Source organism: Phascolarctos cinereus, unplaced genomic scaffold (genome assembly GCF_003287225.1).
Source record: "Phascolarctos cinereus isolate Bilbo 61053 unplaced genomic scaffold, phaCin_HiC Scaffold_4;HRSCAF=312, whole genome shotgun sequence".
Taxonomy (NCBI): Eukaryota; Metazoa; Chordata; class Mammalia; order Diprotodontia; family Phascolarctidae; genus Phascolarctos; species Phascolarctos cinereus.
This window is the reverse complement of record NW_027555847.1, coordinates 461871901-461887283: the sequence shown is the minus strand read 5'-3', so window position 1 is coordinate 461887283 and position 15383 is coordinate 461871901. Positions and strand designations below refer to the sequence as shown.

The 15383-nt window shown below is 40.5% G+C and overlaps 1 protein-coding gene across 1 annotated transcript in view; it reads right to left on the bottom strand.

Moving 5' to 3' along the window:
- Positions 1-15383, bottom strand: part of SLCO5A1 (solute carrier organic anion transporter family member 5A1) — a 165042-nt gene extending 149659 nt beyond the window's left edge. Inside the window, 1 exon segment of the mRNA XM_021002071.2 lies at positions 13446-15383. Within this exon segment, the coding sequence (XP_020857730.1) occupies positions 13446-14457 (1012 nt within the window). The 5' untranslated portion in view covers positions 14458-15383.

Here is a 15383-nt window from a genome sequence, read left to right as displayed (position 1 = left end):
GAAGTTGAAGAAGATACAAATTAAGTGATTTGCCCAGAATCATATAATTCGTTAAGTGTCTGAGGGCAGATTTGAACTCAGGTCTTCCTGATTCCAGTCCCAGCTCTCAATTCACTTCACTACCCAGCAGGAAAAAAGGGAAAGGATAAGAAACTTGTAGTAATGAGATCCTACATACCAATTCAAATGAAATAAAGCCTACTCTTTAGGGGATGAGGGTTTCTAAATGTTCCTATTCCTCAATATTGTGCTAATTGCATATAGCCACAGAACATTACAAAATCTTCTCAGTGAATTCCACAGCAATATGAAAGAAACTAGTCAAGCCACTAAAATTAGAAAAACAAAGTGGATGAAAACCACATATTGCCCAGACTATGACACTAAGCTATGAGGCCAGTCCATTGAATGAGTTCCATCAAAATGTCAATCTTGAGCAAGTTCTGCAGTGTAACAAGTGCTGTTGTAACTTGGACCAAGGATTGAGTAAGAGAAGATCAGGCTGGACTGTATTTTGGTAAGTTTACAGTGCTTTCAATGATACCAAACTGTTTCCTGTCACAGAATCCTCTCTCCTTAATATTCTCTCACCACAGTCTCAGAACAATTAAAATGACAAAAAACTCAAAGGGCAATGGAAGATGCACAACATGGCTACACAGATCATGGCGTATTACCAAGGATAATTTTTTCATGATAAGTGTCATATAAGACATTATTGAAAACATGAAAAACTAGGAAGGAACACATGTCATTCACGTGACAAGAACAAAATGCCAAAGTACCTTTTTCCTCTTCCCATCCATCACAACCAGGATTGCCATCTGGGTCACCAATGACACTGGGACAAGATGAAAAAAGTTGACTAGCATGCAGATGGGGGCACAAGGTGTGACTTTGCAAAGGGAAGAAGGGATGGAGGAGGGAAGGGAAATCTCAGGTAGAGGCCTAAGGGAAGGAAGCAAAACTTATGGCAACTGACTCTTTAGAGTGACTGTTCTATACAAAGAACACATACACCTGCATTAGGCTTAAGTATGGTGAGAATCATCTGTGCTAAAAGAGCTCAACATTTGAATGAACTCTCTGGTGAATCTTTTGTAACATGATCAATAACTCTATCCTGCCTTTGGCAAAAACTTGTGTTTTGTAAATTGAGATTTATATATATATCAGATAGATATATACACACATATACATATGTGTATATATAATATACATATATATGTAGAGGGAAAATAAGTATCTCATCATACTTAAGCCTAGTCATTCTAAATAGCCGGTTGTTATAAGCTTTGTTCTCTCCTTTATATGCCTCTACTTGATATTGTCCTTTCCTCTTCCATCCCCTCTTCCTTTTGGTGTAGCCTGAAGCCACACCTTGTATACCCATCTGAGTGCTAGTCAACTTTTATATATAACCTGTATATATAAAAGGGCTACCAAAATTATTAATTTTGAAACTGTATAATAACTGAATACAAGTTTATTGAGGCAAAACAAATTGCTGGATTTGGAGGCAAAGGATCTAAGTCTGACTTCTGGCCATGCCACTTAGGCATGTCATTAAACTTCTCCAGGCTTAATTTCATCATCTCTAAAATGTGGGGCAGGGCAGTTCTAAATTTATGCTCTGGTGACTATAAGTGGCATCTAAATAACATGCAATAATCATTTAACATTAAGTATATGGAAAGCTGTTAACCCCACAGAGGGAAAATAAATATTTTTGGTTGAAATCCAGCTGCTAATAAAACAAGTGTGAAAATGTTGGTTGCCATATAAAGAAGGGACAGACAAGTAATCTGTCAGACTGTAGACAAGTCTCCTGGAAGGAACTGGAAAAGTGACCAAATCATTTGAATCAATTAAGACTAGTTTGGATAGAACATTTCATTACCATGCTTCACCAAGGCTAGTTATAAGGTGATAATTATCAACATTATTATTAGGCAAAGATAATTATTATGTCTTCTGTGTGCTGTTGCAAGATTGGCTCCTAAAAATATGGTAGACACCTTTGCTACTTGCTTTGCTTTATGTAAGGTACCTACACACTATTTTCCAGTCATGGAAAATTAGACAAATAGTCAGCAAAGAGCCGTAAGTGAGACACAAACCTGGGTTTCTGAGGTATCAGGTCCCCAGTACCTATGAACAATCTATCTCTACTTCTCCTTTGTAGTGCAAAAGCCAGGAAAAATAATAGTATCTGGGTGGGCCATCACCAGATCATAACAATTCTTATTTGTTTAGGCCTGTATAATTTGCAAAGTACTTTCCTCACGAATCTGTTGAGAGTGAAAGTATTATTACCCTCATTTTATAAATGAAGAAACTGAGCCTGAGGAAAGTTGAGTGACTTGCCCTCAGTGACATGGCTACTAAGTGGTGGAACTGGGATTCAACCCCAAAAGTTGGTAAAGTATTCCTTCCTCCTCTTGGTAGGAGGTGGTAGACTAGTGGTGCAGAATGAGGCATGCATCATCAAATATAACCAATGAGTTGGTCTATTTTAATTAATTGTATGAAATTCTTGGAAGAAAAAGTTTTATGGAGACAGGAGGTAGGGGAAGTAATTAGGAAATTGAGAGCAGAATTTTTTTTTAAATCAATCAAAACCAAGTCTTCTCATTTTTAATCTGGGATACTTTATAACATACCACACTGTCTCCCAAGAGCCATTCACCCACCCTGTGTCACAAAGGTCTCTATAATTGCCCTTTTTACTTACAAACTAGTAGACTCACAGAGGGAGACCTTGTCAGAGGCTTACAGGAGGTTTGTAGTCTAGAAAGAATTAAAAACAAAAACAAAAAGTAATCTATAAGTTGCCCTATCTTAGATGAGCATATATAGACGCTATTTAAACCTCGTTCCCCATGTTCCTTAGCAATTACATTTGACCATACTCTGAAGCTTTTAACATATTTCTCCAGAGTCAGTTGTAAAACCACATAATTTGGAAGCCATTTATGCCTCCACAGTCTTTGTCTTTCTCCTCCCTGTTAACAATCTTTACTTTGTCTAGTAAACATAAATACATATGAGTAAGCACAAAGGAGCATGAAGAAATAAATCAATGCAGCATTCCCATCATCCAGAGGGAACTCCCTACAGAAGAGAGACAGTTTCAGCATTACTCACACTGCTCAGCCAAGAACATCACTGTTTGCTATCTCTGACTTCATGAAACTAACATGTCCTGTTTTCAGACTGGCTCAGGTCCTGCCCAACAGATGGTCACCACTGTCAGCAGTCAAGAAAGAGTTATTAAATGCAGGTTTTGAGACAGACATTCATTCCACTCTGATATGAAAAAAAAAGAAGAATTCAAGCCATTAGCACTTCAGGCCTGAGCCATGTTAATTTACAAAATAAGTAATAGCTTGCCTCATTAACATAAGGAGGATCTAGAGCTAGATGAGGTCTTACAGATCACCTCATCCAACCCCTTCATTTTACAAACAAGAAGAATGAGGACCAGAGAAGTTAAGTAGTTTATCCAAAATCATACTGAAATTTAGGATTTTGTGTGTGTTGAATTACAGATTGGCAATCCACAAAGGTTTAACAGATATACTATATTACCACTACACAACAGGGACATCTTAAAGACTTGAGATCTAAAGTAATGTTTGCCAAAACGGAGGTGGGAGAAGCAAGAAGAAAGAGAAAACAAAAAGATTCCTGTGGAGTATTTGTTCTCTTACATGGAAGTTCCCCAACTTTTTCTAGACCTATGAGCTCAGCCTTCAGAGAGTACCTATAGAATCAAAGCAAAAAACAACAAAATGTATTCAGGAGGGGAAATCCCGGGGGAAAGGTGGGGAATTGGTGTTTTAAATTGGTTATTATGAACTTTTTAAAGAAATTGTAACATCCTACCAGAGAGACAGGGTAGCATGGTAGAGAGAAAGCTTGCTTCAGACTCCAGATGCCCAGATTCCAAGTCCTGCCTGTTACAACACACACATAATGGCTCTGTGAGTCTGGACAAGTGACCCCGACAGTTCTAAGACTATAATTTGCAGAACAGGTGCTGATCTGCATTGATAGAGGGAGTTTCCTTATCTAATAGTGCCCTACACCAATGAAATCACACATATGTGTGTATTCACATACAGAGCTGACGAAAGGTAACCTGACGGATAGATACCAGCAGGCAAGGCGGACAGCTGATGCCATGGCACAGAGACTGCAATATGGAGCATTTGTGCATATAAACCAGTAATTAGGCCAATATGGCTAGACTGTAGAGTGCATGGAGGGTAGTGATATGAAAGAACATTGGAAAATTAGGAAGGAGCCAGGTTAAATGCTAAATTTAGGAATTTTTGTGTGTGATTCTAGAATAGGGAACCATCAGAAATTTTTGAGGAAGGGGGATGACATTGTGAGACCTAGTCTTTGGGATAAACACTATTGCAGCTGTATGGAGAATGGATTGGAATGAGGACAAACTTAAGGGCACGGAGACTAATTAGAAGATTATTGCAATGTTCTAGATGAGAGTTGATGAAGTCCTGAACTAAAGTGGAGACAATGTGAGTAGAGGAAAGGGAATATATAGAAGAGTTATGGTGGAGGGTAATTGATTAGACATGTTGGTTGATTGAAAATTATAAGTTGAGGATGGCAGTATGGTTGCAAACCTAAGTAAGGATGGTGGTGTCCTCAATCAAAATAGGGAAGGTCAGCAGGGGAGAGGTTTTGAGGATAAAGATGGTTTCTGTTTTGAACACACTGACATTCAGTTGCTACAGGACATCCATTTCAAAATGCGCAACAGAAAATTAATGATCCAAGACTTGAACTCAGGGAAGAGACCAAGGGTGGAGATATCAATGTAGGAATCATTTGCATATAGATTATAATTGAATCCATGACAGCTAATGAGTTCATCAAGTCAAAAAGAACAGAGAGAAAAGAGAACAGGGCCCAGGACAAAGTCTTGAAACACATTCAACATTAGGGAGTGTGACATGGATGAAGATCTAGCAAAGGAGACTAAGAAGGAGCAGTTAAACAAGCAAAAAAACACAAAAACAAAAAACTGAGAATAGTGTCATGAGAACCAAGAAAGAAAATAATATCCAGTAGAAGAGAATCAAGTACATACATATACACATATATACCAAATCAATGTTCTTAAAAGAAGTGCTACGTGGCATATTTGAAAACTAAAATAAATTAATATAAACTATGTTTTGAGGATTTTATTTCACCCATTGAAATAATGAGGATGTCTTAGAGATTTATAAAACCAAAACTGGAAATCACAATTTTAAAGTTTTACATAGTTAAAAACAAAATTAATTAATTTCTTCACAGAAAATTACACCCAAAAAAAAGTATCAGGAAGATTTTGTATCTTGTTAAAAGGTGCTGTTGTCTCGCACTACATCTGTACCTACAGGCAAGTCATTGTAATTCAGTTCAATTAGGGTCAGTTCCCCTGGCAACAGAAATTAAGAGGCTGGAAGAAAATTTTTGGGTGCATAGGTATATTTCTAGACAAACATCAATGATTATTTGTCATCTGCAAATGTAGAGACACATTGTTCCTATTTTACAAATTCTTCATTAAGAATGAAAAAGTAATAATAAAGTCCAAGATGTATGAGTCCCAATGGCTTACCCTAATCAGCTAAACAATACTTCTTTCCATCTTTTCATTTAAAAAGAAAAAGTACATCTTAAATCTCTAGCTCTCTCAGAATTGAATGTCAAGACCAACCCATTAACAGATTGATATAGACAAGCAATTCTGAATGACGGAAAGTCAAGGCTTGGATCAAATTGTCTGCAAAGTCCCTTCTAGTTTTAACACTCTTTGGTTTGTTTGTTTGTTTGTTTGTTTTTCGAATGTGAGCAATGATGTTTCAGACCCTTGAAATTTCTGCAATTCAATTACAGCCTCTTGGAGTTGAATGGAGACTCTGATTCCAGTTGGTCTGCCATACAAAGTCGTCTATTCACTTATCAAACATGTTCTGAGCACGTATTCACACATCATGAATACAAATACTGCACCTGCCCATGCAGACACAATTGGGCAACAATGTTAATTTCACAGTGACAATTTTCCCTCTGCCATCAGAACTCCAGTTCTGAGACAGTTAGGTGGTGCAGTACATAGAGCACCAGCCCTGGAGTCAGGAGGACTTGAGTTCAAATCTGCCCTCAGACATTAGACACTTACTAGTTGTATGGCCCTGGGCAAGTCACTTAACACTGACTGCCTTGCAAAAATTCCAGTTCTGAGGATTTCTGATTTTACCATCAATTGATTTGAAGCTACATGAAAAAGGAACCAAAGAAAGGCATCAAATGCTCCAAGGTAAAAGGTCATTCATTCTGATGTCAGAGCTTCACCTCAGCATAAATCTGGTCAGTCAGTATAAAAAGTCCTCTGAGAGAACAGGTAGTGTAGGCATTGCCAAGCCATACCAGTTGGATTTGCCATCTTTTATTGTTAATATTTAACGTTAATTTTGACAACTTACATTTGCAAGGGACATAGAACCAGAGCCAAAGTTTTAACATCCTAATTCCTCCCTAGGACTTACACTTTACAATTTTTCAGGAATGTGTAAGGCTCTATCACATAAAAGGTTAGGGCTCCTAAGAAAAACTATGGTGCATTCAATACATGCAAAAGGAGCTAACGGCTAATTTCTTGGTAATTTTTACTTTTAAAACAATTATACAATCTTCTAATGTTCCTAGTACTATTGAATGAACAGATGAGTAAATGCTACTAAGCCAATATATGGAATATCAATCAATCAGCATTTATTAAGTACCTACTATTTGCCAGTGTGGTGCTGAGGATACAAAGACCAAAACCAAAACCAATCCCTGTTCTTCAGAAGCTTACATTCTATCCAGGGAGACAACACATACAGCACATTCAGGATAGTTATGATTGATTTTCATGTGTGACTTCTGGAAATCCATTACCTAGCTTTGTCACACTCATACATCCTTCCTCAAACCTATAAAAATAGAGGACTGTAACCAATGTATAACTATCCTGAATGTGCTGTGTGTGTTGTCTCCCTGGATAGAATGTAAGCTTCTAAAGAACAGGGATTGGTTTTGGTTTTGGTCTTTGTAGAATTTTACAGCGAGAAGAACTCTTTGAGGTCATCTAGTTCAGGAGTTCCATGGGCTTCATCAGACAACCAAAAGGATCTAACAGAGACATAGACACACACACAACACACACACACACACACACACACACACACACACACACACACACATTAAGAATCCCTGATTTAATTCCCTGGATTTTCAGATGAGAAAACTGAAACATTCAGAGACATAACACATCTTTCCCAAAATCATGTTAGTTATCAATAGAGCCAAGAATAGAGCTGAGGCTTTCTAACTGACCAGTGTTTTTTTCGCTACACCACAAATGCAAAAAAGAAAAAAAGGAAAAGAAAAGGGAAAAGAAAGGGGAAGGAGAAGGGGAAGGGGAGGGAAGGAAAGGAAAGAGAGGGAAAGGGAGGGAAAGGGAAGAGAAGGGAAGGGAAGGGAAGGGAAGGGAAGGGAAGGGAAGGGAAGGGAAGGGAAGGAAGGGAAGGAAGGGAAGGGAAGGGAAGGGAAGGGAAGGGAAGGGAAGGGAAGGGAAGGGAAGGGAAGGGAAGGGAAGGGAAGGGAAGGGAAGGGAAGGGAAGGGAAGGGAAGGGAAGGGAAGGGAAGGGAAGGGAAGGGAAGGGAAGGGAAGGGAAGACTTCTCCACTGAAGCTCTATGGAAAAACATACTAGGTATATTTTGCTGCTTATTTGTTTTACATTTCTTTCTAACTGCACATTTTGCCCTAGCTGAAATCAGGTTGCCATCAGGCATCTCAGGAGAGATTATCCCCTTGCAAAATAAGCAAGATGGCATAGCAAAAACAAAGTTAGCCCTGAAGTAAGGAAGACGTGGCATCTGACTGAAGCATACAGGCTGTTCGATCCTAAACAAGTCACTCATTGTGACTTGTAAGACCCTAAGTTGCAGAAAAGGCACCAGTAGAACATCCTCACCAAGAACTCTTTTCACCAATTGAAATCACAGGTCCAGTCAAATACACACACACAAACACACACACACATACACACACACCACACCACACCACATAATACCACACACAACTTACTTTCTCAGGGTACCTAGATTTCTCCTCAAGCAGTAATAAGTACTTTTTTTTTAAAAAAAAGTCACCCTATACAAAAAGAAAAAAGTGAAGATGTGCCCACCGCCTGATTCCTTAAAGAATCCTGAACGCTCAGAACTTGAAATTTCTGATTGCCAACTCATTGCTAGCAAATGAAAACTTCCTACTAGTCAGCAAGATAAAATCAGAGCAACAAATGTCTTGTCATCAGTGTCTGGATCCATTTTTTCCCCTATTGCTGTTAGAATCAACTCTGCCAGGCTCCTTCATCAGTGATTAGGTCATGTAGGTTGGCTCACTAATCACATGAACAAAGATGACCTACTCCACTCTCTTTGTTTTACAGCTGGGACTTAACATGGAGGTAAAGTACATTGTCCAAGGTCAAGAGCTAGCCAGTGGCAGATGGTTGTTGACCATTAGTCCAATGTCCCTTCTACACTGACAAAACATGGGATATTGTCTAGCATATCAGACTTAGTGAAGACCTGGTTTCAAAACCCTCCCCCAATACTTTCTGACTGATTCCATGGATACTTCATTTGACCTAACTCAATTTTCTTATCTGTAAAAATAGAGGTAATAATAGCTAAAATTTATATAGTGGTTTCTATGTGCTAGGCACTGTGCTAAGTGCTTTACAAAGCTGCCTTCTGTCAGCGAACTTTGTATAGGCCACAATGTGTTACTGCTGCAGTATTGCAGGAACCAGTAGCAACTGACAAACCAGCAGAGTGAACAGACACCACAAATAAAATGGCCCATTTAGTGAGAAAAGCCACTTTCACCTTCACCCCACATAAAGCAATGAAGCAGGACTGTTACAGTTTTACATGAAACACAAACCGCACCTGGAAGGAAAGGCTGCTAGGGATCTTTCCTATTCTGTCACATCTTCCCACTAATCATCACTCTATTTATAATGTTATACATGAAAACCACACACTGTGTCTCTGCCCACCACCAACATTGTCGCTAATTGCTCCATTATAGGGATGATTGAGGGGTTATCGTGTCCAAGTGTGAAAGGCCTTTCAGTCTGCAACTCATTCTGTTATGTAGAATGGATGGCAATTCAGCCCATGTCAGAACTAGAAATTCTGATAGCTGAGGGTAATTCAACTGGTTAGGGGATAACACAGAGAACGATCCATTCTCTAAGGTGTGTTTGTTTCAGGGGAGGGGGGCGGCCTGTCTCTCAAGGAATCTGATCCCAGACCCACCAACCTCAGGAAGGAAGTAGAAAGGGGAGATAAGGTAGACAAGAGGCCTGGCAATAAGGGAAGGTGATGATAGGAAAGGAATGAGATCCATGGGGTGGTGGGAGCCTAAAAGAGCAGAGAACCAACTGAAAAGTACTTAGTTCACAGCAAGGACTCCTACAGGTATTAGCACCCTAGGTATAAAGCCCCAGCAACACTACCCTTAGTTATAGCTCTATGGCCAACGTTAAATATGGCCATGTTAATAGTCATAAGGGACCACTGTAAGAATGAATCTATTTCACTGATTACTATTGAGAGATGAAAGGAACAGATTTGCCCTTTTGTAGATTTCTTGTCCTGAGTATGTCTCAGCTCACAATTATCTCAATAATGTGGTTCAAAGTAGTTATCTCTGGTTATTAATGCAGACCAGGCTACTTAGGTTGTTTTATAGAAGCACAGAAACCAAGCTGTATCACTTTATGCTGCTCTTCCAATTGTGTCCAAATATTTCTTCCGTATACTCACTCTTTGGGTGCCCTCATTTCAGCTCACTAGAGAGGACCATGTACTAATTCTCAGCGGAAACTCAACTGAGACTTCGCAAAGTTTCATATACCATAATTTTTTTAAAACTCATTTTATTTTTAGAAGAGAAACATATTAATACATTAACATCAGGGTTTTATTGAAATAGTAACTTTGAAGGCATTCCCTGGGGTCAGTAAACATAATCCCAATTTGTACATCTCCAGTCCATTCTAATGTACTAATTAGAGGTACAGAATAGCCACTCTGAAGCATTGTAAGAACTTTAGGGGGCAGCTAGGTGGCTCAGTGGATAGAGCACTGGCCCTAGAGTCAGGAGGACCTTGAGTTCAAATCCAACCTCAGACACATAACACTTACTAGCTGTGTGATTCTGGGCAAGTCACTTAATCCTAACTGCCTTGCCAAAAAAAAAGAATTTTAGTAATCAAAAATAATTAAATTTTGTTCATTATATTACATTAAGACAAGAAAGCAGACTATTATATTTTAGACAAAACTTAGAGGAGTTAAACAACATAAGAAGTTGGGATTAACCCTTAGTTAGAGAACTCAGTGAGACCACTATAATACCTTGTCACTAAAAGTTCCCTTGTAAAATATTTTTAAGGTGGCATTTACTATCTTCTCCATTAAAAAAAAAACTGGGTCCAACTTTTCTGTTTAGTTTAGGAATCCGCCTCCTCTCTGTTCTTTCTTTTTCTCAGCTTCCCCACATACTTTCCCAGTCTTCCCCCTTTTTTCTCTTTTGGCCTTTCTTTTCCTATAATTGTGGAGTCATTTCCTCTCCCCAAAAGCATCACCTTCCCTCTTCCACATTTCAAAATATAAGAATTAATACTTATCTAGATGGTTCTTCCTAATTCCAGATTGCTTTTTAATACCAAAACATGATTGGTTAGTACTTTACGTATTTAGTAATAAAAACTCTACATCTTATCTGTGATTACCCATTTTCTCTAAAATGACCTCCATGTATGAACACGGATATTTCAAAAGACCAAGATTAATCTCTGAGCTTTACTGATATTCAGACTGCCTCCGATTACTAAAATTTCTATCTACTTTTGATTTTTCACCAAGGGAGCTCTTAATATTGCCTGTAAAGGGCTTGGAGAATGGTTACATTTCTGATCAAGAATACATCATTCCAAAAATTCTGCCCCCTTCTGCACATAACTTTACAGTTCTGCTGAATAGTCGAGCATGTGTTTCAGTTTCTTTGTACTTTGTGTGCCTGAGAATCTCAGTTCTTACAGGTTTCTTAAAGGTAAATAATGTAAAAAGCCTCAGTCCAAAATTTCCCAAATATCTAAAAAAAAAAACCCAACCCAACACCACAAATGTAAACTAAATAACACACTTTCCTCCTTGTATATTACCTTCCATGACCCCATTTTGAAAAGGTATATGGAGGATTTTTTTTTCTTTACACATTGGGGTCTGTCACAGTCAACAGTACTAGGTAATAATCTCTGAAAGTTAATATAAGTATTCACATTTAAAGATTTACAGTTTATCAATAATACACTTTAAGATTTCGTAATATTTTCCTCACCAAAATAAGCCTGTGAGGTAGTTGGTACTAATATTATTATTATTCTCATTTTACAGGACAGGAAACTAAGGCTCAGCAAGATTGAAGTGACTTGCCTGTGGTCATACATCTAGTAAGGAACTGTGATTTGAGCCCAAATCACCTGATTTCAGGCCTAGTACACTTTCCACTACTTCCTGCTCCCTAGTGGTTAAAACTTCAAGGTAGGTTGTTTGTGACAAATTCTAGCAATACTTATCTATCTATACCTTTTAGAGAGTTGTTATTTACTTTTCCTGCTGTTTGGGAGAGAAAAGGCTAGTTTTCTGCCTCACAAGGCTTTTATATTTTGATATTGATATATTTTCTCAGTTGTTATAAAGAACGTCCATTGCTGCCAATGGAATTAAATTCATGCCAATGGAATGAAAGACAATGGGATTTTTTCCCTGTGTTTTAAGAGCAGTTTGAGGCAAGGTGATAAGTGAAATGGTTCTGTACCGCGCCCTTACTATTCCCCTTACTATTCTTCTTTTCTCTGAGAATAAAAATAAAACCTAGGAGTCTTTTCTCTGATGTGATTAAACAACTCCCATACCTTATCGATAGCAGATTCTGACAATAATTATCTCTGCTCTGGGGGAAAGATTATATAATCCGATTGCATCTGCATGGTTATTAGTAGCCTTTGAAATTTCTAAAACCCTGGACTCTTGGTACATTTAAATAACTAAATCTAATGAATACTCCAGAGTGTTATGCCTGTTGACCTTCTAAAAATAATATCCTCGTTTGCTCATTCCACAAAGGATAGTGAAAAGAAGAAGAGACTTCAATAGAAAAACTTTCGGCATATTCACCAAATCTTCATATACAAGACTCAGTTCTGAAGTGGACTGCTGGTATGGACACTCAAAGTTACCTTCTCAAGGAGGAATTGGGCTCCCAGTTGCACTGGCTGCCAGGGTTCACACCATTCTTCAAGTAATATCACCTCATATATTCCTCTTTGCTCTCAGCAAGAAAAAAAGGGGGGGAGTGAATAGGGGTGAATTTTGCAATTACACAGCTGAATATTAATATCCAAAAGCCACTTCTTGGCAAGAATATATTGGGGGCAGCTAGATGGCTCAGTAACCAGCCCTGGATTCAGGAAGACCTGAGTTCAAATATGACCTCAGACACTTGACACTTTCTATCTGTGTGACCCTAGGCAAGTCACTTCACCCCACTGTCTCACAAAAAAAAAGTTGAATTCAGTAGTCATAAAGTTAATCCGATGTAAGTTAGTGTACTTAATGTCATTCACGTTTTTTCCCCCAGAGGCACAAGTACAATACATTTTATATATGTATACACACACACACACACACACACACACACACATATATATACACATATATACTTACATATGCATGTATAGCATATATACATACATGTATGTATACATATATATGGCTGCAATAAAGCTAATTTCATTGCAGTTAATTCTTGCTTATCCTTGCTATTATGAGGAGGAATGAAATAAAAGCAACAAACAACCCAAAATTTAGCTCACTGCTACACTCCCACACAGCCTCTTAGATCAGTTGTTTTGAAGCACAACTGACAGATCTGACTTTCTCCAAAAACAATGCAAAATAGAAAGGGAAAAGAGGCAAGAAGCATAACCTGGAGAGAAAAATCAACATCTTCATTATCATCTTCATTCACATCAAAAGTCATCTGTGGTTGGGAATGAAAAAATAAGTTTGAAACTTATTCATTATACCCTGGGTGACAACTGTCATTCCAAAATAACTCCCTGAAAACAGCACCAATGGGGCACAAAAAGAATGGGAAGCATCACCGTCAAACTAAGTCAAGTAGTCTGAAATTTTGTGGTAGCGAGGGGAAAAGGTGGCTTCTCACAAGGAAACACATTTTGGTCATTGATTTTGAAGTTGGATACTGTTAAAGACCGCAAGAATGCCTTACCTAGGTACAATGATGCATTTTCTTTCTTGACATTGTCATCTAAGTAGGTTGGTCCCAGAGTATAAATAGGAGTGGAGCCCATACCAATGAGAACCTGTGCACCAATGAATAAAGCTACATAGAGCGAGTGATCATTACCGCCAGAGTCCTTCCAACAGAGAGATGACTCCAAAAGGTCCCTGGCACTGCTGTTGCCATTCAGACACAAACCCTCGTTGGAAACTGAGGAATTCAGTTCTTGAATCTGGTACGGTGGAGAGATGAAATGAGGTAAAGAAAACAGGGCAGCCCCCAGTGCAATGAAGAGTCCACCCACTGCGAGCCACAGAGGCCGCCTGCCCCGGCCTCCAAAATAACTGATGAAAACAACCACAACCAGGCTCCCAATGTCAAAACAGCTGACCAGCAGCCCAGATTCCGAGCTTTTCAAGCTGTAGCGCCTCTCGATGGTGGTGATGACACTGCTGAGGTACCCTGAGACCATCAATGACTGGATAAAGGTCAGAAAGCACATGCAAACCAAAAAGCAACGGGAATCCGTCAAAACCACGTGGAGGCATCTTCTACCTTGTAGGGTTGCCAGGGTGGAAGAAACTGACAGGCCTTGGGTAGAGGACACGGACAGGCTTTTGCCGATGGCGACCACGTGGTTGCAGTCTAAGGTCCCAACCATCCCTGAAGAAATGGAAGGAGTGCAGGAAAACACAGTCCGGGAAGAGGCTGAGCAGCTGGGCCCCAGCTGAACCTGATCTGGGTCTACGCATCGCCTCACCTCAGTGCCCCCTGAGAAACCACAAAAGCCCGATCTGGGCCTCCTGAAGGAGCTATACCTTTTATCTGCCCTCCGGGGACTGGGGTCCCGCCCGCCAGCAGAGTTCAGAATTGGCAAACTTTTGGACCTACGGGTCTCATGCTTGCCCTCTTCCAGGGCAGCGGAGGCTGCTGTTCCCTCCTTCAGCTCTCCCACCTGAAGCTTCATTATGCCCTCGCCTTCACACTCGGGCGCAGCCATGGCAAGTTTAATTCAGATTAAGTTAGTGACTGATCCCACACAAGGACCCTGCTGAAGCTCTTCAGCCACCCTGCACAGGGCGCCAAAGCCGGGCCCATGCGGGAGAGCCGTGGGACCGGAACTGGGGACCCTGAGCAGCGGGGCAGGTCATAGTAACTAGCAGACGGAAGCCAAATGCATCCCGCGCTCAGAGGGAGGCCCGCAGGCTCTGGGCCGCATGCCCCCAGCTGTCCTCCAATGAGCCCTGACTGAATACCACGTCTCGTCAGCAGCTCGCAGGGGGCGCCTTGCCTGCCCCGGGTGCATCCCCTCCCTCTCGCGCTCTGAAAAGGCAAGCTGCGTGACCCCTCCGGCCCCCAGCGCTGGTTACGCAGAGGCACAAAGTGCTAGGACAATGCTGGGGCACTGGACGGACCGGTAACCAGGCTGCGGACGAACAGGGCTCTCTCGGCTAGTCGGCATCCCTTGTCCGCCTTCCTTTCCTGTGAAGCTGTGAAAGGGAGCTCTGTCCTCGCTGCCTCGCTCCTAAAACCCCCGAGGGGAAAAACTTCCAACCTGAAAGGCACAGAGAGAAAAAGAGAAATGAAAGGTCAGAGAGGCCAGAAGCTTTCGTCCGGCTTCCCGAGGTGGGGAGCGCAGGGGATCTGCTGGACCACCCAGAGAACAGAGAGGGGATAGAACGATGCTATGGGACAAGAACCTGCCAGAGGAGGGGGAGGGAGGGTGCTGTCAGGCTCAGTCTTTAGACTCCGGAACAATAAGAGCCAGGCGGCAGAGATCCTCTCTCATTGTCTACGGGGCGGACGTCCCCGGCCCTGCCCCGCCCCCTTGGCAATGGGCAGCACATCTGTTTTAACATGTTAATAATTATTAATCTGTCGCTATGACTCAGAAGCAGCTTCCTTTTTATTTGGGGGAACTAATTG